Source organism: Camarhynchus parvulus, chromosome Z, assembly GCF_901933205.1.
Source record: "Camarhynchus parvulus chromosome Z, STF_HiC, whole genome shotgun sequence".
In the NCBI taxonomy this organism is placed as follows: domain Eukaryota; kingdom Metazoa; phylum Chordata; class Aves; order Passeriformes; family Thraupidae; genus Camarhynchus; species Camarhynchus parvulus.
This window is the reverse complement of record NC_044601.1, coordinates 24,805,482-24,831,057: the sequence shown is the minus strand read 5'-3', so window position 1 is coordinate 24,831,057 and position 25,576 is coordinate 24,805,482. Positions and strand designations below refer to the sequence as shown.

Genomic DNA, 25,576 nt, shown 5'->3' with positions numbered 1-25,576 from the left:
ATGTAGGAATGAAACCCCCATGACAAAATGCTACTCTGCTCTTTTTGTTCTTAGCTGGATCAGCTGTTATCACTCACACACAATTAATACAAATATAAGCCTCATCAAACATTTGCATAATTTTTATAATTAGATGTCTACCAAACAGGCCTATCTATTCTGGCTGTTTTTTACTTCCATTATTTAGTAGCTTTCCTTCAAGCAATATTTACAGCTGCTAAACTGGTATCTAGAACCTCATGGCTTACAAAACACAGGTGTTTTTCTCAGTCTTAAAAGACTCTTCAAAGAACTCAAAATGCAGTAATTCTGCCATGTATTCTGAAATTCCTTTGAGTTATGGCTCAGAGATTCTGGTTGAAAGATTGAACCAACTGTAAATTCCTTCAATTAAGAAATATCATACAACTCTATGCTTATGTTTGTCCTTGCAATACTTATACCATGATTAGCTATTTCCAGTTTTATTGTCTTCTCAAGAGGCATCTCATTCCAGTGGAAAAGCATTTTGTTTCAATTTTAAAACAGAAAAAAATTCTTTTGATATTAGGAAAATGCAAATCAGGAACCACAGAAACTAAGTATTTTGAGTTGGGCATAAAACCATCAGTTTTTAAGATCATAGGTTTTGGAACTTTAGTTTGTGGAACTGGAACACAAATACTTTTGGAAAAGTTTCTAAAATAAATTTTAAAAACAGTCATCAGTTCAGACCTGAAAGCCACTCATTTAACAATTCATTCTTGTTTAAAGTGTTCATAAGTTCTATTTTTCAGTTTAAAAGTACGAGCAAAAGCTTCTAAAGCAAAATTAAGGAAATACAGTTACCTAAATGCAAAGAAAAAATACTTTAATTCACTTGCTTTAGGCAGTAAATACACTTTTTCATCCCCAGTTGCTTAAGAAGTAACTTCTCAGTTGTGACTGAGGCCCACAAAAATCTCATGGAGTTCAACAAAGCAAAGTGCAAAATTCTGCACCTTGGTCAGGGCTAAGGCAAGCACAATTTCAGGCTTGGCAAAGACTGGAAGGAGAGCAGCCCTAAGGAGAAGGTCTTGAAGGGTTTTCTGGATAAGCAGCTCAACACGATTCTCATATATTGCTGCAGCCCAGGACACAGAAGGCCCTCTGGGCTGCATCGAGGAAAGTATGGCCAGCAGGTCAAAGGAGGTGATTCTCATCCTGTACTCTGTTCTCCTCTGTTGTGACCCCAGCTGAAGCACTGGATCCAGCTCTGAGATTCTCAATACAAGGGCATGGGCCTATTGGACTGGGTCCAAAGGAGGCCACAAAGATGCTCAGAGGGTGGAGAAGACAGACTGTGAGAGTTGAGGTTGCTCAGCATGGAGAAGCATGTGGAGAGAGCTTAGAGCCCTTTCCAGTAAGCAAAGGGGCTACAAAAGAGCTGAAGAGGCACTTTAGACAAGGAGATGGAGTGATAGGACAAGGAGGAATAGCTTCAAACTGACAGAAGGTAGCTTGAGACTGAGTGTAAAGATGGAATTTTTGACTGTGGGGGTGGTGAGGCACTGGAACAGGTTGTGCAGAAAAGCTGTGGATGCCCCATCCCTGGAAGTGTTCAAGGCCATATTGGATCGGGCTCTGAGCAACCTGGTCAAATGGGATGGGTCCCTGCACGGGGGTTGAACTAGATGGTCATTAAGGTCCCCTGCAACCCAACCACACTGTGATTTGATGACTTTGGGATGACAATGTATTTTTATCTTTGTTCATACATGTTGCAAAACATACTAATTTATCTTCATTTCTGGTGAGAATGGACATTTTGTTCTAATTGATCAATGTCACTCAGAAACGTATTAATAGTAATTAATCAATAGTATTAATAGAAACTCATCACATATTAATAGTATAAATTAGAGTATTGTTATATTTTAGTACTTACTAGTGGTCTCAGTTCTAAACTACCATTGATGATATGAAACAGAAGAAAGGATATAAGAGAAGAAGACATATTACCTTTTCCTCCAGATTTTACTGGGATGATGTTACTTGAGAAGGCACAGCAGATAAATCTTACATATATTTTTCCCATAATATGTTGGCTAAAACTGCTAAACAACTTGTTTAATCAGTTTGTCCTCAAATTAAAGCATTTACAAAGTCTTCCTGGTGTTTCTTTAATGAGTTATTAATCTAAGAAGTTTAACGTGGGGTCTGATCATGTTCAAACTCAATTTAATAGCAGTTCTCCCACAGATGTGAAAATGGAAAAAGTAGACACATTCAGAAGAAAGCAATTTTCAGTGAAATAGATATTTCTGACAGAGCTCTCTCTCCATATGCTTTGGCTAAAAGGTATTGCCTTCACTGAAATAGCTTTGTTTAAATAGTTATAGTCACATAGGAAAAAACATGAGCTAGGCATGCAGTTCATGAACACAAGCCACACCATAGTGATCTGCATTGCTACACCTTAACTTCAAGCTACCTATGTTACAAAAAAAGGTAGGCTTCAAGGACAAACTTCAAAATCAAAGAACAGTGCCATAACATGTAAAAACAAATTAATTTATTAGAGGTGTACATAAAGTCTAGACAGACCCAAAATTAGATGTAGGAAATTTTATAATGGTATCTTAAAAAAATCCTAATATTCTGTTTTTTTCTCAGCTCTCAGAAGCACAAGACAAACACTTCCTGAAGAAGAAAAATCTCAAAAAGGGTATTTTCTCTGTTACCTAACAGGGTTATATACCTACAGCGAGACATCTTTTATTTTAATCTGCAAATTAAATAAGAGTCTTATTTAATATTGATTACCCTACACCCCAGAGAACAACAAGTCTTTTGAATTAATTCTTTGTAAACAGAAGATTTTTTAAATTTGTTTTTGCTGAGAGCAAACCAAAGATTTGGAATGCTGGAATAGACTCACCAGGCAAATTATGTCCTGTGTTTTAAATGACCTACTTCTATATATAAATCATTAACATAGCAATGCATGTAAGATATTGTACATGCATTACACCTACACGTTAAAATATTACTTCAGCTAAGACAATCATAGAAAAAATGCAATTTTTAAATCATGCATCCATTTTTGGCCAAATACTCTTATATGCCAGTTTGCAAAAATGCCAGCTACTGAATGAAACGCTATCCAAGAAATGTAACAAAACAGAACAGGGATAAATAACTCACTTGAAGACCTTTCAAGAATTCCCAGCTCTCATGCTGCACTGTTCATTCAGAATTATTGAAGCTCACAGTTTTGTCAGTTTGAAATGCAGACAACATGCTACCCAAAATAGTCAGCACATCAGGAGTTAACACATCACCTACATGATGCAAACCAGTTCTTCCCCTCAACATTCTCACATCTCCTCCTTATCTCCTCAGTTTGAGCATCTTAGATATTTCTTGTAGTTACATGAACCACATGAGAATCAAAAATCTACATATCATCACTTCACCATTATCTTAGTTTCATAAATTTCACAAAGGAAACAGACTGAGTATTGTCCTGCATCCCAGAAGCAGACTGTGTGAAAAACCCACCCATAACTCAAGAATTATGAACACTGTTCTCTTTTATGTTTCACGGTTAAAAATACAAATATGTCTAAAAAGTGCAAATATTTGTCAAATGAGCACCATATACAACACTGTTTATTAATAACCTCCTATTTAAAGTTGCGCATCAATATGCTAGAAGAATAAACAATTTAACAAAATCAGTGAATCACCCCACATAGCTATTTTTTTCTCATTTTAACATCTTTACATGGTAAATTCTATCGACTTCTCTAGCTCAAGTCTCTGAAAAATTTTAATTCACTCTAGGCAGTAAATACACTCTTTTTAACAACACAGAGAGAAGAAAGGTAAATATTGGTTGCATTCCACTACAGTCAAACTCTCAGCCTTTCTCTTGTGGAAAACAGCACACACTGCTCCATTTTTATCACATCCATAACTCCTAAGAGGGGAAAAGCTTGAAGACCTCTAAAGAGCTCTGTGGAGTCCGCTATGCTCTTGTAAGGCCTGGCTATGACTACCACCTGTGCACAACCAGTGATAGAGGAAATTTGTCTTCAAGAAGCTTCACTGTGAAAACTTTGCACTCAAAAACACGTATCAGTAAGAGAAGTACATAACAGGAAAATAAAAGATACTCTTCGGCATGAATTCTTTGTTCACATTAATACAGGAAATTGTTTACACTTGAAAAATTAAAGGTTTTAGAAAAGGAATCGGGACATGTTGGCCGCTTACAAGAAGTTACTAGATGGCTTCCAGACAGGTTAAAGCGCTGTGACAAAGCTGAAAGGTTTTATGATTACATTAAAAGCTGAAATATACCATGATGTTATTTAATGAAGCCAAAAACGCTGTCATTAAAACACATTTGGGAGGGCAATAAATCCTGTGCAGGAAGTTTCCAGTCCTATATGGCATGCTTGTCAAGAAATCATAGTTGTTCTAAAAAACAAAACAAAAAACCAACGCCACCAGCTAGAAGACCACATGCTAAAAGTTACAAAGTTACCTTACTTGATCTTTTCCAACTCTTCCTCATTAGCATTGTCTGAAAATAAAATAGAGCATTTTTATTACCTTTTCTCTGCAATACAGAAAAGGAGGCCAACAGTCTCAAACAGGGCAATTCACATTTAACCACCACTACAACTGAAGCAGCGACATGTACATTCCAGCAACAGATACACACAAGACTGAAATAAATCCAGACAAGTAGCAGCCCTGTGCATACCCAGGCATACTTTTCTGGGTGGTATGGGTGTCTAATTTCTGGAGACAATGCATTACATAAACTTGTAAGAAAGAAAAGACAGAAAGAACTAGATTAAAAATGAAAATAAATAATTATGCCATGATAGACAGTGATTTCAATTCTGACTAATAATTGAATATTTATTTATTATTTCTTAATAATGAAGTACTCCAACCTTTTTGAATACTAATGTATACCTTACTCACTGTGGTATAGCCACAAAAGAGAAAACCTGCATGACGCTCTTTTGATGACACAAATCTATTACAAAATCCTTAAAGTTATTGCTGCTTGCTCATTTCACAGCAGTAGAAATAGTCCTTTGGTTTGATAATAACATACATGAAATAGAAAAAAATAGTTTTCACTCTTTCATATTTTCACTCTTTGAAAAAGCCAAATCTCAGTTTTCCTGTCCCATTATCTAAACAATCTGTAAAACCTTGGCACTTCTAGGAGCCGAAGTACACACGACAGATTCTTAATCATTAAATAAAAAAGATATTCTGGTCAAGTAGGTTGGGGAAAGTTTATCTGTAAACACAACTGTTGCTTAAAGCTTTTCTGTGGAAATGCAAAGAAATTAGTTTATACAACTTAATAAGGTTTAGCAGCCTCTTACTGACACTGAGTAAGAATAAATCAAAGGCCATTAATTTCTATTGAAATTTTCCCCATGGAAAACAAACATAATTACAACTTTTTATTAAGTATTTCAAAAACACTTGCCTTTTCAGATAATGGAAATAAATTTTGAAATGTAAATATTTTCCTTGCTAAGAAATTAGCAAGGAAATATTTTCGTGAAAAAATTCAAATGATAGAAAATGTGTGTGGGATTTTATTTCTGAAATACTCAGAGATTTTTTAAATAGACATAGATTTTTGCGAGAAGAAAAATAACTAGCCACTGAGGAAACTTTTTTAATTGCTATGGACAGTTAAGTCCTAAGTGCTCTGCAGTAAGTTAATAATAATTGTCGCACTGTGCCTTTGGAAAATATACTAAATGTTTTATTAAGCTAGAGAATGCCATTTACTTCATTTTTCTAGAGAGGCATGTAAGAATTTGCCAGCTTGAGGCTCATGGCAGACCCTGAAGAAAATCTGAGCTCCTGAGTCCCGTTCAACACAGCAGTGGTCCTCCCTTACTTGTCATTTCTGAATCCTACGCAGCTACAGGTCAGAGCACAAATCCAGCTTCAGACCAGGCTGTGAGCAAGGAACAGAGGAAGTGTGACAGCTGAATTAACTATACAGGTTTAGATTAGATACTAGGAAGAAATTCTTCATGAGGGTGGTGAGGCACTGGAATTTGTCAGCCAAGGATGTTGTGGCTGCCCCACTCCCGCAAGTGTTCCAGGCCAGGCTGGATGGGGCCCTGAGAAACCTGATCTAGTGGAAGAGGTTGAGTGGAACTAAATGATCTTTAAGGTCCCTTCCAAACCAAACCACTCTATGACTCTTTCAACTCTGAGGAGTTCAGAAAGTAAATGGCATCATTATCAGCTAAAGCAGGATAAGCTGAAGCCACAACAATCATCCTTAAAAGCCAATAAAATAAATATATAGCCTAGGGATGATCTACATGGAACTTATTAATCTGAAAATATTCCATGCCCTGAGTCTATTGCTGGAGTTTTTCTCTATTATGTTAATATCCCTCTGGCAAATAAATAAATAAATAATGCAATGCATGATTTAAGACAGAAAGCAAACTGACAGAATGCTAGTGTTAATAGTTCTATATGAAGCAAAAAAAAAAAAAAGCATCATTTGAGATAGATTGTTTTAGGAAAAAACCAATGCCTTAAACTTTAATCTCAATAAATAACAATATTCAAGTAGAACTCATATGTTTCCTTTTTTTCCATTTTCTTTGTTTGTTAGGTTGCTGGCAGTGATGAACAGCTGTCCCCAGTCACTGCTGGTCCCCAGGCAACGCTTCTTATCAAGCTACCAACTTTGTCCCTTCCTATAGCTGAAAACTGCCCGTTAAGACCCAGGCAGGGAACAGCCGTGGTAGTGAAGAAATGGGTGACACGCAGCTCTGCAGAACTTGCTTACTGCAGGCTTTCCAGTGGTGGAATCTGTGTGCTGAATGCTGATGGAAAAAGAGCCAGAAAAACTCACATGCATTGTGGCACCCATGACTACAACACCAAACAGAATCTCCAGGAAGTCCATATACATGCATTACATCACAAAGAGCACACTGTCACACACAGCACCACATGTATCCAAAAGGAAATAATAAACACTGTCAGAATTAAAGTAACAAAACAAGCTTTGTTGGAGTAGGTCTAAGAAAAAAAATCAATTGCTACTTTTGAGTTCTTTTAAACTGGTCATCAAAATGAGAAATTAATGAAAAATACAGAAAGTACATCATAATCACATTATTTTATTAATAGAGTTAAAATTAACAAATCTTTAGAGCTGACATGTTTTAACATTTTTATATACACATACTTCTCTCATAATTATTTGTTTTATATCTTTTTAGTCTGCACGGATTAGCTAAGCTATCTGTCCTACCAAACAGTAAAACTGAAATGAGGTGTTAATGTAAAGGACAAGTAGTGCTAAACAGGACAAAGCAAACACAAATTAATTGTTGGAACTACTGCTACTTCAACTTACTGCATTAGGCTGGAAATAGATTAAACTTCCCTTGAACACTAAAACATTTCTAATTTTTATAGTCATATAGAAATAATTCATTAATTAATTTTGATTCATGATTTATGATTTTTCATAAATCAAACAAATCAATTGCCTTTACATGTCAAAAGTCAAAAGAACAGGACTTCTAATAACTTTAGATATGCTATCCTTCTATTTATGTACATAGTTTGAAGAGAGATTACAAGATTATTACTTTAAATATTCACATTTTAATGCCTTTAGGACAAGCACCAGGTAGCAAATGGCAAAGATACAGACAAGATTTTCTAGAAATTTTGATTTGTTTATCTGCCCATACTCTTACAATAGTATTCAATAACTGCAGGCTATTTCTGCATTTTGTTCTAATAGAATGTACTACAAAATTAAAATAAGGTGTTCCTTATTTATTAAACCAGTTTACTGAATCTCTTTATGATTGAAATGATGTCCACTATCTTCTACTGAAAAAAAACAATTGTAAACTCCTTAAGCACTGCTTTTCACAGTTCATCAGGACTCAAAAATAAATAATCCTCTTTCCTAGTCAGTGTAACATAGTTTTACATACAGTTATGTGATCGTATATTTAAGTTAATATTGTTAATTGATATCCGAATCCCAAAATATAATGTTTTGATCTGAGGAAGTGGGGCTTTCCAGTTGTAGCTCTCAAGATCATCTCATCAGTCGGCTCACATAAAATCTGAGTTTCATCAGAATTTTTTTCAGAACGCTAAGGGAAAAAATGCTCCTGTCTGGACCAAATATCTCTATAATTTCTTTTCAAGCCTCAAGTCTTCATCCAAAACAATCTATTACTGTGTCAAATTGGCTGCATATTTTTAAAATCACTTGCAACAATACCTCTCTCACAGACAGGCAAAAACTAGGCGCCTGAATTTGTGCCATTTAATTTCAAACTTGCACTTGGAGTATCCTATCCTCCAGAAGCATCAATATTTCTTAGGCAGTGTGAGAGGATGCATTTTCCTGTAACATACAGCTACATTATTTTGAAACACCAATAAAATGTTTTGTGAGACCTGTCCTCCAACAACACATCCTCAGAAGACTTTTCCTTTACCTGCACATCAGTGCATGACCTCCAAAACAGCCTCGCTGCAGCTCAGGCAGTGAAAGGATCTCTTTGGAAAGTATAATCCACATTAAAAAGTTACCAAACAACACATCACAAACAGCAAGTCTTGTTTTAAAGAGCTCAATTTGAAATATGGCTAGAGACCTGCCCAAAACACAGGATCAAAACACCATGTGGTTTCTGTGTCTGCATGGGAAATCTAACACTTCTTGTTTTAAAGCTGTTCTATTTTTGCATTTCCCTCGTGGTCTTAATAAACAGTCATTTTAAACATATGGAATTATAATAACTGCAATTTAAGAACTTCCAGGCAATTTCTGTAATCTTCAGCTGTACAATTTAACACGATTTATGTGTGACAACACACATGTCATGTAAAGTGGTAAAGTATTACCCTAATTACATAATTACTTGCAACTCTCAACTGAAAGCAATATGAGAGTTATCACCTGAGCAAAATAAAACCTATCCAGGAGAAAATTAATTTTTGAAATGTATGCTATATAGGAATATCAAACCAACAGGATTTAAGGAAATTTGCAATGACAGGAAAACATTACACATGATGTGAAGAGACAGTGTATCTGTGTCTTCCATGCATCAGTCATTAATGCATACTTAAAAGTGCTCAGGTTTTTATTTATATATTTCAAGGATTCCCAAATTACTACCTGTATAGAAATATCTAAGTAGAAGGGGATCATCAATCATTCAAACAGCATGCTACACAGACTGGGAATGTGGGAGTTGCTTTTAGTGCAGCTTTATATGTTGGACATTTTCAAGAGTATACAAGAATTAGTCTTAATCCTCTAATATAACATTTGAAAATATATTGACCTCAAATCCCTTTCACTTCAATAAAAATATCATCATTATTACAAAACCTTTCAAAACTAGCCAAAGGTGACAGTTCAACTGGAGTGATAGATTTTGTAATATACTTAAAAGCTAATAAATAATTAAGCACATGTAGTAACAGAAAAAAGCTAATTGAGTCTTGAACTATTAAACCCTTAACACATTAAACATACAGCAATTACATATTATTTTTGTAGGTCATCTTCCCTGCATTGTAACAAAATTCTCTGATTTTATTGCAACTTCACCAGAACTGCTCTGTGATCCATATCTTGGGAAGACTCGTTTCCAATAAATATTAAGCTTGAGATTAGGCATTTGATTCTTAATTGGAATCTTGGGCATTTTCAGACTGAAGTTCTATATAGTAGTTTAAATGGGAAGAAAATTTGGTGAGTTGAGTCAAATTAAAAAATCTAATAATGAAACGTGTAACAACATAAACCAAATTCTTCATCCTATTATAACCAGTCAGTTGGATATCAAAAAAATTGCTAACCAGAAAAACTACAGTCTCCCAATACTTTCAACATACAGTTGCTAATTTTTGAACACCCATATGAAAAACATGTTACACTGTAGTGTCTTCATTTCACTTTCTCACCTCTAAACTTCCAGAACACTTGGCATACTAGCAGACAACAGGAGGCAGCACAGTAGCTACCCTCTCTGTATGATGAAGAAAGGAAACCTGTGCTGTCCACATAATGTTATACCACATAAAAATACAGTGTTTCTGTGTTGCATGATTGAGGATTGTGGCAGCATAGTGCCAAAGAAACTTGGAAAAACAGGGCAAGTACCACCTGACTCAGATCGGACTGGTCTTACTCAAATGAAAAAAAATCCAAAATTAAATTAATTTCTTAATTTAAGTAAAAAAGACTCTTGTGGTGTAAATTTGCAAGACAGAATTCTGAGCTGCATGGACAAACATATTGCTAACGAAAAAGGAAAATACACTCCTTATATAAGCTAGATGCCCATTACCACCATATTTCATTATTTATATTAAGTGCTAACAGAGTGCCATGAGGAAAATTAACAGAGGATGAAATAATTTCCAAAATTCTACATCTTTGCATTACTACATACTAGACGCCTAGCTCCAGTAATTGACTTACTAGGCTATTTCATACTACCCGAGAGAAAAGTGTAAAAAGAACACTAGTAGAACCTGCCAGTACTCCGCAGGTGTGCAACAGGATATCTCACACTGCAGCATACAGAAACATATATGTTCTTGCAAAAACCATGCAGCTGACCATATACATGGACATTTTCATCAGAGTAATGCTTGGCCTCTGCTGCAACCCGTCCCTGAGGCAGGGCAAACAGGTTCATTGTTAATGGATCCTTAGGGGTGGATAAACCAAAGCAATGTTAAATAAGCAATGTAACAAAAAATTTTATTAGAATAAGTGCTTTAAAACCATAACTGGAGGGGGGAAAAAAGTGTAACGTTGGAAAAGGCATCTCTAGGTGTCTTAGAGTGTATGATCATCTTAACAGTGGAAAATTCAAAAGAGAAAAAGAAAGAAAAAGAGACAATAGAAGAAATATACCACCCCCCGTGGCTTCAGCGATGCATGGGTGATCGTGGCCCATGGTTGTGATGTATAGTCCATCAGAGGTGGAGACCTGCAACAACTGGGGATTATAACCCTGACTCTTCTGGTAAATGCCCCAATACCTCCTGCATAAGTTCTGGCATGAAAAACAGTCTTCTTCCTGGAGGATTCTGGAAATTAGGCTATGTTGCAGGTGCAGGGGAGGGTTGAGTGCATGTGTCTCTGTGTTCGAGGGCCTGGACAAAGTTTGTGAGTAAACTGAGTTTTGTGGCTGCACAGTGGCGGCTCACGGTGTGGGAAAGAGACTGGCATAAAAAATCCAACAAAACACTGCTCCAATTTCACAGGTTCCATTGCTTAGTGGAGTCTTCTCCTTCAATTTAAAACAGCATGTTTAAAGCATAATTTAGCTGCAAGGTCAAATGCTTCCCTACAGCCTAGCTGAGGCCAAAGGAACCCATATTATTTTACAACTTCTCAAAGTGAGAATAATCTCTTCTGTTTCTGCCATAGTTCTACTGCTCATGAAAAGTCACAAATGCCAGTAAATTATTGTCTTAGGTTGGAAAATGCAAGATGTGGCTGGGGGTGTGTATTCTATTGCCATCTGTTAGAGGTGGGGCAGTTATCTTCTGTTAATTGGGCCACTTGTTAAAACCAGGTGGGGCAGTTTTCTTTATCTCTTCCACAACCCATCCTCCCTCCGGGGAGATATCTTCTGTTCATGGGCCATTGACTCACTCCTTGACTGATAAAATTACATCATCCCATTTTGAGATGCTCCACCCAGGGGGAGGAGCCAAGCATTCCTACCTGGATATATTCCGAGATTTGAAACACCACAAGCAGCATTTTCCCTCTGGATTCCCAGAGGAGCAGCTTTCTTTTCCACTGGATTCCCAGAGGAAGACCAGGCCCATCTACACTACCACTGGACCTTCAGAGGAAAACTACACCCTTCTACAGGATCACTGCTCCAACAGAACCACACCTGTCACTCCAGGAGGACTGCAGCCACCATTTAATCAGACTGCTACCAACACCCTGACACACAGGGTGTCAGGTTGCATTGTGACTGTGTCGGTGTTGTCTTGTATTACTGCATTTTTTTTTCCAATAAAGAACTGTTATTCCTACTTCCATATCTTTTCCTGAGAGCCCCCTTAATTTCAAAATTATAACTATTCGGAGGGGGGGGTTGCATTTTTCATTTCAAGGGAGACTCCTGCCTTCCTTAGCAGACACCTGTCTTTTCAAACCAAGGCAATTATAATAGAAAGAGTTTGTCACAACTAAGAGTATCTAGAAACTTGGAAACTATTTTCACTTACAACTATGCAGCTCAGAAAAGTAAGATGAAGGAATTACAATAAACTTAGAAAATTATACAGCTTTGTAATTGAAATGTAAATTCAAAAAATTGAAAAGCATCAAATAATCCTTTAACATTAGTTGTCAAAAAGCAGAAACACTACCTTTTTCAACTTTATTTTTCATATGGAATAGGATTCAAATACTCTTATCTAGAAATAGCAGACTAGGTCCAAAATTCTTTAACCAATGGTTTACTGATGTTTGTCCATATTAATCACCACTATTCACCTACAACTGACTTTACCTGATCCATCTGAATCCCTTCTTATTAACTATATAAAGGAGGATTCAAGTCAGGTGAAATATGCTATACTATACCAGAAACATTGCTCAGTGCTATCTAAAGAATTAGAAAAGTCAAATTAATCTCATAATTTGATATTTACTCTTGTGCTTTATGTCATCCAACCAGAGATCAATCACAGGAGTGATGACATTTATTAAAATACATAAAATTACCGCTTCTTGCTGGTCTCCTGGAGCCAACAGAACTGACAGGAATATACTTCCCAGATCATGGTCAGGGTAATGAGGATCCTTCAGACTCAAAGTAACATCTGTTTGCCTAGGAGACAAAACCTGTCATTAACTTGGATTTCAGACTCTCAGATAATAAAATTTCTCAGTCATAAGAATTGAAGGCATCTGAATTAATACAAAGCTACTTAGAAAACAGTGGCACAAATTTGCACTATTTCTACTTATAAGTATTTCTGCTGAATGCTCATAAAAATACTAAATACTTTTACTCTGCATTAAGTACTGTATTACATGTACTGAAGTAATTAAATAAAAAATATAACATCAATGGGTTAAAAATACCAAAAAATTTCAAACATTAGGGGGCAATGCTGTGAATGAAGCTAATATGAAAACAAGATTAACATGGTTGCAAAGTGAACCTCTCCATAGACACTGTGAAAATGTGCATAATCAGCTAATAAATTAACATTCATAATACAATAATATCTTAAACATAAGTAACATAAGTGGGTTTTTTTAGTTAGTTTTATGCTGTATAGGTTTCTGTAATTATTTTCTAGCATAATGTTTTACTTACAACTCCACAAACATGATATTAGCAGATAAAAATATATAATTATTCCATAGGCTTGTTTGTGCCATACCTGTTTAATTCCAATGATGTGAGATCCAAAAATGCTGAACCAATGAAGTCATCTTGAAGTCCAAAGTCATAATCAAATACCTATGATGCACAAAAGCATTTTTTAGTACTTGAAATATTTCTTTCTTTAGAGCTTTTCTGACTATGAATCATTCTTGAAACACTTTTTCCAGAGCTGTAGCTTCATGCCTCTTTCTTGTTGAATCAGGACTGCCTGAAAGTAACATGAAACTTTCTGGCCAGAGAATCAAGTCTGAAACTGCTTGTTTATAAATCAGACTGCATCATATAGAGACACTGGTGTATACTATGCACGTGAACTACAGGAATTTTATAAAAATGAAAAAAAAATTTTTATAAACATAGGCACTGAAAGAAGGAAGATCAAAACAATTAATAAAGCTAAGCAGAATCACTGATTTCTTCTACATGGTTTCCTTTATGAATCCTGCAAAGTGGAAGCAGGAGAGTAGGATATGATTATGAAAAGTGCTTCCACTTTTATTATAACACTTGCATCAGTATTTGAAATAATATAATTGTACATTTTTAAGGCTATGTAATTTTCAAGGGTTAGAAACATTACAATCTAAGATTAAAACTGAAGGGGTATGTATAAGGGAAGAATGACAATTAATACTTTACTAGGAGAAGTCTGCCTCTTAATTTGCTACCTAAAAGAGAGAATACCTTGATAAATTTACTGACATCCAGACATGAATCTGGCCAGTACATCACAAGGTATTACTTGAGATGGGTTATAACTTCCTAAGTCTGAAGAAAGAAAAGCAAATAATCCAGAGGCAGCTATTGCAGGGAAAAAACCCAAAAAAGATGGACAGCAACAAAGAAAAGATGCAACACAAATTTTTAAAAATCCAAAAAAAGGGGCAAGATCAATTATCAAAATCAACTTTAAAGGTAAATTAACTTTTTTGAGTAAATATGAGGTTTTCTGAGAACATCTCTTCAGCTAAGTAAGAGTGAGACGTGTTAAGGAGAAAGGAGAAAATAGAGAATATGACAGGACTAGGTTCAAGGTATAAGTACTTCTACTATTGTACTACAGAAGCTATTCCAGAAGGCAAAACAGTTCACCTTCTACAAATAAATTAATATGGACAGGGTTAAGACAGTAGTAACAGAAATCCTTTGGACCAAATGCTACAGCACAGCTGCACAACTCAATGGGTTGGATACAAGTATGTAAGCACAAGTCTCTCACATGCATCAATCTACCTGAATGTTCACCCTTGCATTTTCTATATCTGTTAGTCATTCCAGTGGGAAAAGAAAACATAATATGAAATCTCAGTTCATGGTGCAATGTCAAAATTGTTTTCTCCCTCTCTCTCCCTCTACAAATTATCATGGTAAAAATACCAAGTAAGTATTTTAGCTTAGTAAAATTCAATCATGTCTTAACATATCTGAATGAGCTGTAAAACCTAAATTACTTCACACACTGTGTTTAGAGTGCAAGCACAACAGACATACCACTTGACACACTTTTCCTAGGGGAAAAAATACACACCCTATTGAAGGCCTGATACTCGGCATAAATAAACTAAAACAGGTGGCTACATTGCAAGTCTTTGCATCCTCCTCTCTCTTTCACCAGTTCATTCCTTATGAGTCACTGAACATAATAAAGGCATGAAAATGCCATTTGAGGATTCTGTTTAGCTTCTAAGCTTTTCTAGTAATGATGTAGTTTATGTGACTAGCATAAAACGTAATACTGATTAATACTTAAAAGATGTTTAAGTGACATTGCTCTACAAAAAAAAAATCTAAAATTTGGCATTTCAGTTTAAAATTCTGTCATGAATTTTAGATTAAGACTAATACTGATCTAAAACTTCATGTAATTTCAGATCAACTAAGAGAATCATATAGGTAAGCCAAGTTTCCATACTTCCCAAAGTATTTTCAATGTATGCATGTTTTATTTTGAATCCTAGGACTACAGTTTTTCTAAATACATTTTTGGGAAAATAATTTTTATCTACTTTGTTTTATACAACTAAGAATCACTTTTGCATCACCATAAACTACCAGGGCCAGAAAAGCACCTTTATCTTCTGTGGGCATAAAACAATCATCACAATTTTTCTGGTTTTCATTCCAATACCAACATTTAAGAAATACCAGTGGCACTGCTGCTTATTAGTCAGGACATTGCTGGCCACTTTTTGATCTAAACTCAAGCAATCTGATATTTCAGGATAATTGGTGCCTCTAATATGACAAAATCATCCTCACCTGCGATTTACTAGGGAGAGCTACAATGTAAAAATTGTAAGAGCAGAAAATGGTATGAAACATAAAAGCAAACTCACTGTATTCCATACAAACAGAAAAATTAGAAAACTTTGGAGAATCAGGTGCGCATCTCAATAAATGCTCAAAACCTGATGTCAGCATGGAATTGCTTTTAATGGGACAGATTATGGTTCATATCAAGATTATGCAGTGATATTTCCATAAATGAAATGGGTCATGAAATACAGTTTACTTTCTCTGTTCTTCTGCTAAAATCACACTAAAGAAATATAAAACAATTATGAGCTGAAGTAAACAAAAATGCCTGTATTTTCTACTTTTAAAAATGTTAACATCATCATTCTACAGATAAAACTTAAATAATTTTCACTCTAACTAGTCTGTAGTCTTCACTATTGCACAATAAATTTTCCAGTATACAGAAAATCACAAAGCCTGAATTCTTCCAATAATTCTTCCATTCTAATTTATCAGACATATGTAAGCTGGTATCTTACCTTTATATACAATGGTTCTCTTAGGTTATCTATAAGAATGTAAGCCTTTTCTTCCCACACAGGATTGAGGTTCTTGTGTACTGTTTTACTTCTAAATACTTCTTTTCCTCCAAGTTTGAACTTGACGTATGGATCACTTGTTCCTGGTAAAGATACATATATATACTGTTAATTTTGTCTTTGTAATACAGAAAGGAAATGGAGACTAAATCATTTCAAACAGAACTAAATGTAATTTCTATAGATAGACAAATTCAAAACCGCATCAGATGAAAAGAATAGTTTATTGCCACAATCTATTACTTTCCAGGGTGTTAATTAACTCAGTTAATTGACTCCATTAACATCAAATGTGCACTTGTATCACTTTCTGTTGTTTGCAATCCATTCTCAAAGTCATACATGAAATACTGTCAGTATTTGTTTTAGTTAACAGAATTATGTCCTATACTAGGGCTAGTATATTATATTAATGCAACAAAAATTAGATTATAAAGTTAAAATTTCTCCTGTAAAAATATTAAACTAATTACGTTGTGCCTTTGAAAAGGCACATACTCCACCGATGCCACCAGTGTAAGTCTTCACTGACTTTATTGTGTCCAAGCTTTTCTTTTCCATATAGACTCACTTCCTACAGCACTCACAATGAGAAAATTAATTCTAAAGTCTGTCCACAAAGCCCTCAACATGCCTTCTGCAACAATCACCTACTCACCAGAGAGCACTGTACAAAGCCTCTTCAAACAACTTATTAACAATTGTGATCAGAAAAACAACCCTGGTGGGTATAATAAAATGTTAAATATGCTATATGAATGCATAGGATGTGTATGTGGAAGTATCACAAGGACTGAACCACCTGTGAGAGGAGGAGTCTCAGGGCGGGTGGGCACAGAGACTTGCAGTCATCCAGGAGTGCATCTGAGACTAATTGACCGAAGACTATCTTAAAATAAACAGTAACTCCAGCTTCAGTCATAACTGCATCTTCATTTACAGCAGCAAAATTGTAAGACAAGGCTTCTTTTTTTCCTTTAACTTTTAGGGCTTTTCAAGGGACCAGCAGATTTTAGAACTCTGCATTCGTATCCACTGGAAAATACATTCAAAAGAAACAGCTTTTCTTAAAACTGCAATATGCTCTTCTAAACATAAATTAGAAGGATTATGAGCAGCATTCTTTGCATTATTTCATTCAGCCACAAGATGTCAGTACTCTTTAACTGAAGTTAATGTCTCCTTGTTTCAAAAAATTACAACAATGGAAAATGGTGGTCTCTTGTGTTACATTCATTCATCTGTAATTCCTGGGGCAGAATTTCAGCGGCACAAAAATGTTTTGTCTAGCACAACTAACTTGTTCCTTGGTAACTCAAGCAGAGGTGATGATTTTGAAGTCAAAAATCATGTATTTAATCCAGTGTATGGACACTACGTTATGGTGTGCCCACTGCCCTCCTCCTTGGAACCACTCTACAACCTCAGGAATTCTCTTAGGTCTTGACTTCATGTAGACAGTTCGGCAATGAAGCATCCCTTGACTGTACCAGGAACTTCTGCATGGTTAAGATGGGAGTGGTACTGAGTAGGAAGACAAGAGAGGGAAAAATCAGTCTTTTGCTGACAGCCTTGGAACATCTAAAAGAGGAAAAATGGTTCTAGCTTGTGAGTTGGAAGGGTTGATTGAGAGTGCTGTAAGCTAGGTTTGAAGGGAGAAGGGGATAAGACCTCGCTCACTAAAGATGAGCCCAGCAGGGCTCACACCAGCGTCAGGGTTGAAATTGATAACATAGCTAAAGCAGATGACCCCAGTAGGGATAACAAACAGGAGGAACAGGAGGTCATTCTGCAGTAGAAAAGCTGTAAGACAAGTCACAATTACAGAAATATGGTAGAATGACTTGTTGGACTAGAGTGCTGCTGTGGCTGTTCAGAAGCTCTTCAGAAGGGTCAGGCAAGGAAGAAGAGGTGATAGGTTGGCTCTGTATATCATGGAGTGTTTCAGTGTATACAGATAGTGATGGTTAAGTTTAAGTGCTCAAGATACAGGGGCAGCCAACAAGGCAGACATCCTTGTGAGAGTCTCTTACAGACCACTCAAACCATGATGAAGAGGTGGATGAAGCATTGTATAGGTGGCTGGCTGACATTTCCCAATTGCTAGTTCTTGCTCTTGTGGCAGATTTTAACTGGCTGGATGTCTGCTGGAAACTCAACACAGCAGAGAGGAGACAGTCTAGGAGATTCTTGGAGTGTGTGGAATTTCCTGTCACAGCTGGCAAGGGAGCCTATCAGGGTTGAGATTCCACTAGATCTGGTCTTTGCGAGTAGAGAAGGGATTGGTGAGAGATGTGGTGGTCAGAATGCCCATCTTGGGCATAGTGATAGAGTTTTTAATTCTCGGTGAAGTAAGGAGCAAAACCTCTGCCTTGGACTTCTGGAGGGTGGACTTTGGCCTGTTCTGGAATTGGTTCAGAGAGTCTGCTGGGAAATAAAGAGGTCCAGGAGGGCTGGACATAGTTTAAGAAAATCTTATAGATACAGAAGGGAAATGTCCCTATGTGCTGAGAGATGAGCTGTCAGGGAAGCCTTGTCAACAGGAAACTTTTGCTGGAACTCAGGGGAAAAAAAGGGGGTTTATGACCTTTGTAAGAAAGGGCAGGTAACCAAGAAAGAGTAAAAAGATGTCATTAGGTCATGTAAAGAGAAAATTAGAGAGAAAAAAAGCTCAAACTCAATCTGTCCCCTGCTGTGAAAGAAAACTAAAAGTGTTTTTATAAATATATTAACAACAAAAGGAGGGCCAAGTAAAACTTCCATCCTTTTTTGAATGCAGGGGGAAACACTGTTACCAAGGATGAGGAAAAAGGCTGACATACTTAATGCCTTCTTTGCCTTAGTCTGTAACAGTAAGACCAATTATTCTCAGGGAAACTAGTCCTTGAGCTGGTAGACAGGGGTGAGAATAAACATCCTGTAATGCAAGAGGAATTAGTGATTTGTGAAGCCATTTGGGTAGTCACAAGTCTATGGGACCAGATGGGATTCACCCAGGAGTATTGAGGGAGGTGGTGGAAGAATTCGCCAAGCTGCTCTCTATAATTTATTTATATATGGTCCCAGATGACTGGGGATTAGCCAGCATGCTGCCCATTCATAGAAAGGGCTGGAAAGTGGATCCAGGGAGCTACAGGCCTGTCAGCCTGACCTCAGTACCTTGGCAGGTTATGGAGCAGATTCTCTTGAGTGTGATCACACAGCACATACAGGACAATCAAGGGATCAAGCCCAGCCAACAGTGGTTTAAGAAAGGCAGGTTCTGTTTGACCAAGCTGATCTTGTTTCATGACCAAGTGACCTGCCTGGTGGATGATGGAAAGGCTGTGAATGATGGAAAGGTTGTGTACCTGGTGGATGATGGAAAGGTTGGGTACCCGGATTTCAGCAAAGCTTTTGTTACTGTCTCCCACAGCATTCTCCTGGAGAATCTGGCAGCCCATGGTTTAGGCAGGTGCCCTCCTCACTGGGTTAAGAACTGTCTGGATGGCTGGGCTCAGAGTATGTGACTGCATGGTGTCACATCCAGCCAGTGGCCAGTCACTAGTTATGTTTCCCAGCACATTTTAATTTTAGTATCCATATATAAATTTAGCCAATGAACATGCAACTTCCCAATTATTAAGGCAGTGTTCACCAGCTCACTTACCTCCACGGTCCCGTGCAGCTAGATTCTGTCCTCTTCTTAGAGTAACATCCAACTGGTACATTCCAGGGTCCCCAGGGGGGAAATCTGTATTACTAGTTCCAAATGAATTTGTTCTCTGGGGGGAAAAAAAAAAATGCAATAGCTAATGGTACTAAAAGTTTCATGTAAGGTATATATAACATCCCCCTACTGAACTAAGAAAAGGCCACATCCCACTCCCCCACCTCAGAGCTACTACCCAACACCAAGGAATCTGCCCCTTGATGTTGGATAGGAGCTCAATATGACAATTTCATCAGTATGACAATTACCAAGATTCCTTTAAATACAAAACAAAACACACAAACAAACAAAAAATACCAAAAACCCCTCAAAACAACCAAAAAACCAAACTGGCTGAAAAATAATTCTTTGATACAAAGGGGTTGGAAACTGATAGTCTTTAAGGTCCCTTCCAACCCAAATTACTTGATGATTTTAAGAATTACAGTTGCAATTTCATTCATATCTAGTCCTGGCCCACTAAAGCAAAATAAGTAAGAAAAATACAAAGCTAGACCTTATAGTATTATTTGAACTAGTCATTACTAGTATCCTCAAATCCTCTGTTGCTTCAATAGTTATAACACATGCATTGAATAAACGTACATAAATTAAGATTTTGTGCTCTACTGCAGTACTTTGCAAGCTATGTGGGTTTTTTCCACAGAGTTTTGGGGGAAGCTGTGGCAGGAATATCACCATAAAGACATTAAATGCATCTGTAGTTCTGTATGCCAGGGCAAATATTCTTAGATTAGTTATTTGTATAAAATATGTCCTAAGAAAATACAATAAAGGAAGTCAGAATGCAAGAAACTCTCCAGCCCTCTGGAGTCCATGAAAAATAAACACATTTCTGTCCAAAATACTAAGTAGAGTAATTGTATTTCTTAGTATACACAAGCTTTTGCAAAAAGTTTTTAACATATCTCTCTATGTAGGATCCAATTACAGCACACACTTGAAACACCACTTTTAATTTTAAGACTGGAAAAAGTAAATCAATTATACATTCACAGTACATAAAAGAACGTAATCTCTTACACACTTTGAACACTGTATTTACATATGCTCATGCTAGGAGCTAAATCTTTTAAGAGTAGTGCTATTAATATTTTATTATGTGATTATGGGTCCTCTGCAAGAAAAAAAAAATTGCATGATGGAAATATCTCAGAACATGTATCAAGTGCTATACCATTTAAACAAGAAACCAGTTTTATCTCTTTCTTCCTACTAAACCCTTTCTTCTTTTTGAAGTAATACAAAAGCTAAAGCATGAAGGAAGACACAAAATAAAGGCATTTCAATACCTGGTTTATTCGTGTTATTTCAGAGTCATAACTTCAAGCCCTAGCGTATTAACTTTTGCTGCCACACATAAAATGCTAGCCAAAATGTACGCTGGCATGCGCACTGGTTCCACAGCAGTGAAAGAGGGACAAAGAATGTCTGGCAGCAAAAAAACCCAAACAGAAGAGTTTCCATCAAGTTGCTCTTCTTTCCATCTGCCTCCATATCCTGATTTTGGAGAAAGAGTTTGCTGACATTTATTGATTTAAATCCAATATAAAATTTTACTTCTCCAGCACCACTTGCAGAGCCTAAGACAGTACAGAAAAGGTACAGCAAAAAATAAAATAAAACTAAGTTCTCCATTTCTCGACTACGATTACAAACTTATTTTTCAAGAAAGAAACCACAGCTTCCTTGCCAGTTCTGCTACACATTGCTCTCTCCGCTTTCTCCCATGTCATTATCCTCCCTTGTTTTATCACAAATTAAAAACTCTCTTATGTTCTCTTCTGTGAAAAGCAACTACTGCAATCATGCCAAATCCTTCTGGGTTTATCAGTTGTTTCTCACAAACAATGAACTGCCAGCACAGGGATTTAGACTCTAAGTTTTTCAAGGACTGAAGGAAGTAATTTTCTTACTTTTAGACTTCTTTTCATCCTAGGAATATATTGCACCAGCCTGTTTCTATGGGGTTTTGTAACAATTTTTTAATAAAACCATTTAACCATTTACAGTAATTCGAGTTCCAGAAGAAATTAATATGGTTACTTCTTTTACCAAGAAGCAGACAAACCAGTCAGTGTGCAAGTACCCACCAACATCGCATATGTGCAAAGATGTAACCCCCCTAAAGGAACAGGACACTAAATTGTACCGATGAAATAGGAGCTTCTGTTGGAAATCACACACAGTGCACTCAAACACTTCATGGGCCAAAGTAAACCATCCTCGGCCAATACCAAATGGAACAGGATGTTATTGGATATGTGGGAATAAAGCTCATAAAGTGTTGCCCCTTGGTTGGAAAGGAATTTGTACTTTCAAAGCCTTAGTCCCTAACATAACAATAATTGATAAAGACCAGGTGCCCTCAGGACTATGGATAAGAAGCTATTTGGAGTGTATAAAATGCACCTTAAATGCTGTAACTGAGCAACCAAGAGCAGAGCACTTAAGTTATTGCTGTGACAACATTTTATAGCTTTGTATGGTGGTTTTTAGCCTGGCTAGGAGTAAGTGAATTAGAGAAGACAATAGTGGATTAAGACAATTTTCTCTCAATTAAAAAAAAATAAAATATATAAAAATATATATAAAATATATAGAGAAAATCATACAATAGATGTCTTTACTGCTTGTCACATGTCACTTTACAAAAACAAATGGCACTAGATCTTCTCTTGGCATCACAAGAAGTATGCACTGTCATTAACACCAGTTGCCCTGTATATATCGATCAAAATGGTAGAGTGTCTACAGATGTCCAGGAAATCTGGAAACAAACACAAATTTGACAATGCACAGCTCAAGATGACTGTTCCTGGGAATCTGAAGAAATCTGGATCAAACTTACTTCATGGTTACCTAGCTGGACTTTAATACATGTTTGTAATTGTCACCATAATAACTGCTCTTTGTGTTTTAGTTTGCATTGTGATTCAGCTGTTGTAATGTCCTACACATAAAATGAAATACAGAGATTAGACCAGCTCCCTTAAGGAATTTAGTGTCCAGAGAAGGGTAGACTTGATAAGAACAGTGGAACAGAACAGCATTTTGCTCTCATAAGGACAGTCAAACGGAACAGTACAACTTTGGAGAAATAGGTAAAGGATGTAACTTAGGCAAACAGGAGTTGTGCAAAATGTAAGCAGCATGCCAGCCCGGCTCTGCAAGGCTGACAAAGCAGAAGATATACAAACCAACAACACTGTGCTAACTCAAAAGCTGGGGATTGAGGAAAAGCCACTTAAAAAGGACACCAGACATTAAAGACCACCAAAAAAGACCTGAGAAGGACCATATAAAGACTTTGACAAGGGGTGTGGTATGTAAAATACAGTAATAAATATACATTAGGTAATCAGGGATAGGTGATGAATATGTAATCATTGTTTATGCTCTGGTTACCTGACATTCAAGGCACTTGATTGCAGGAAGGATCCTCTGATCCAGCAAAATGCTGGTCACTGAGAGGATAAATGCCTGATTTCTATTACTCAAGACTGTGTTAGAAGAACCTATGTTTCTATCTGGCCAATTTTGGTACCAAGAATGAGCCACTTTACCCAGGCCAAATACTGGAATTAGTTGCCCAGGGAGTGTCTCTGAAGACACCTGAAAACTGCTCTGACATTGTCCGGAGCAATCTTGCTCAGAACAAGACGTTTGATTGATCTGTCTCCAGAAGTCCCTGCATCCTGTGATTTTTTATTGATTCGAAATGTCGTAGTAAATAAAGTATATGCTGACCTTAGCTACCTTTCCTCGATGCATTGTTTTGCCTTCCACTTCTAGTTGCCCTCACTGGCAGTGCTGCGGTTGGCATTCAGAACCACCATCCTCTCCAACCCTTAAGAGAAGAGTATGTCCAAGATACCAAGATGCACATAAATATTGAATTTTTCAAAATAAGCTTATATATATACTTTGCATTTATGCTGCAGTGCTCATGAAAGTTGTTACCATTCCCTGGACATTTCAGTCTTTCTCTGTGAAGCAACCCATTATTTTCAAAGGCACACCAAGCCATACTGTGTATGACTCACCAAACATGAAGCCTCTTTCTACAAGCGCTTGTAGAAAGCAAGTTGCCCGCACTCTCAAAAATCCCAAACACGAGCTTTTTCAAAAATGAAAAAAGCATAATAAATTCAAGTCATCATGAAATAAATTAGATTTGACTTTCCGAATTATTGCAGAATTACTCAGTTTCCAAGACAAGGAAAAACACTGAGCAGTTCTCTGACATTTTGGTTTTGAGATTACTGGAACTTACATGACTTGTCTGAGTACCTTTTTGCAAGCACACATGCACTTGCACTCACAAATACATGATGCATGCACAAAGTAAAAGGGGAAATAGAAGCAGGATCTAAGGAGATGAAAATAAAAAAACTGAATATACAAAAATTATGTATTTCTTTCCTGCCAAAATCAGACCCCAAATTTCCAAAATTGTTGAATTGCTAAGCACTAAAATCATTCCCACATTTCCTTTTTCCTATTTTTCCCAAAGACTAAGTCTCAGACAGATACAGTACTATTCCAATTTCTGGCAGCTAGCATTTCTGTCTCCTCTAGAAAAATTTGCACTATCACACAAAAAAATTCTCTCACTTGCCTGAAGAGTGCAGAATTACACAGCATGTCAAACATGGTAGATGGAAGATAATTCAATTAGGAATCAGAGAGAGGTGTCACATTCAAATCAAAGATGATCTGTGAAAAATTAGCTGTCTCCATTTCAAAATAAGAAAAATACCTGAAGTCAACATAAATGCTGTATACGACATTCACTTAAATAATCTCCAATCATTGTATTTAAACTTAAATCACCATGTTTTCTCTACAGAAAACAATACTAATATATTCCTACCTCAATTTTCTATATTAATAATCCCAATTATTTATATAAATACATATAAACACATTTTACATAACATGGGTTATCCAGAATTAGTTTTTTATTTAGATTATATGACAAAGTTATATTTTACATTTTAGGAAGTATATCAGAATTTGAATTATAATTGAATTAGTTTTAATGTAAATATAGCAATAGTATCACTATCAGTAAAACAACACTAAACTTTCTAAGATGAACTTCCCTAGTGCTTTGTGTCTCACAAAGATATCTGCAAATCTGAGTTAGCCTTCTGAACTCGCAACTGCTCAGCAATACTGCTCACCTCCAGCTGATAGCAATGGCTCTGCACAAATATCATTTGACTACTGCTGCAAATTGCAGCTATTCAGAATAAAAGTAACATAAATCTTGCTTCAATTTAGCTTGAAACTTGAATATGGAAAGTGAAATGTCTTTCCTTAAAATCTCTATGTATCTTTACATTTTGCAGTCATTTCAGCTTTATGGATTCAGAAAACACACAGCAGACTACAGCAAAATGGGTAACACTTCTTTCAGTAGTTCATATTTTAAACATTTAAATAACTGATTTAAGAAGCATCACTAATGACTGCAATGAAAAACCAGGTCTTCCCTCAACAGCATCTTGCTGGAAATAAGAAAGATTTGGTAGAACTGATTATCTCATAGCACATAG

At 36.4% G+C, this 25,576-nt stretch overlaps 1 protein-coding gene across 1 annotated transcript in view; it reads right to left on the bottom strand.

The window, feature by feature from the left end:
- Positions 1–25,576, bottom strand: part of MCTP1 (multiple C2 and transmembrane domain containing 1) — a 208,392-nt gene that overhangs the window by 133,500 nt on the left and 49,316 nt on the right. Inside the window, exons 2-6 of the mRNA XM_030968614.1 lie at positions 19,950–20,064; positions 16,241–16,383; positions 13,459–13,538; positions 12,791–12,896; positions 4,514–4,552 (exon numbers count right to left, since the gene is read on the bottom strand). Coding sequence (XP_030824474.1) covers positions 4,514–4,552; positions 12,791–12,896; positions 13,459–13,538; positions 16,241–16,383; positions 19,950–20,064 — 483 coding nt within the window. The remainder of the gene's footprint in view (positions 1–4,513; positions 4,553–12,790; positions 12,897–13,458; positions 13,539–16,240; positions 16,384–19,949; positions 20,065–25,576) is intronic.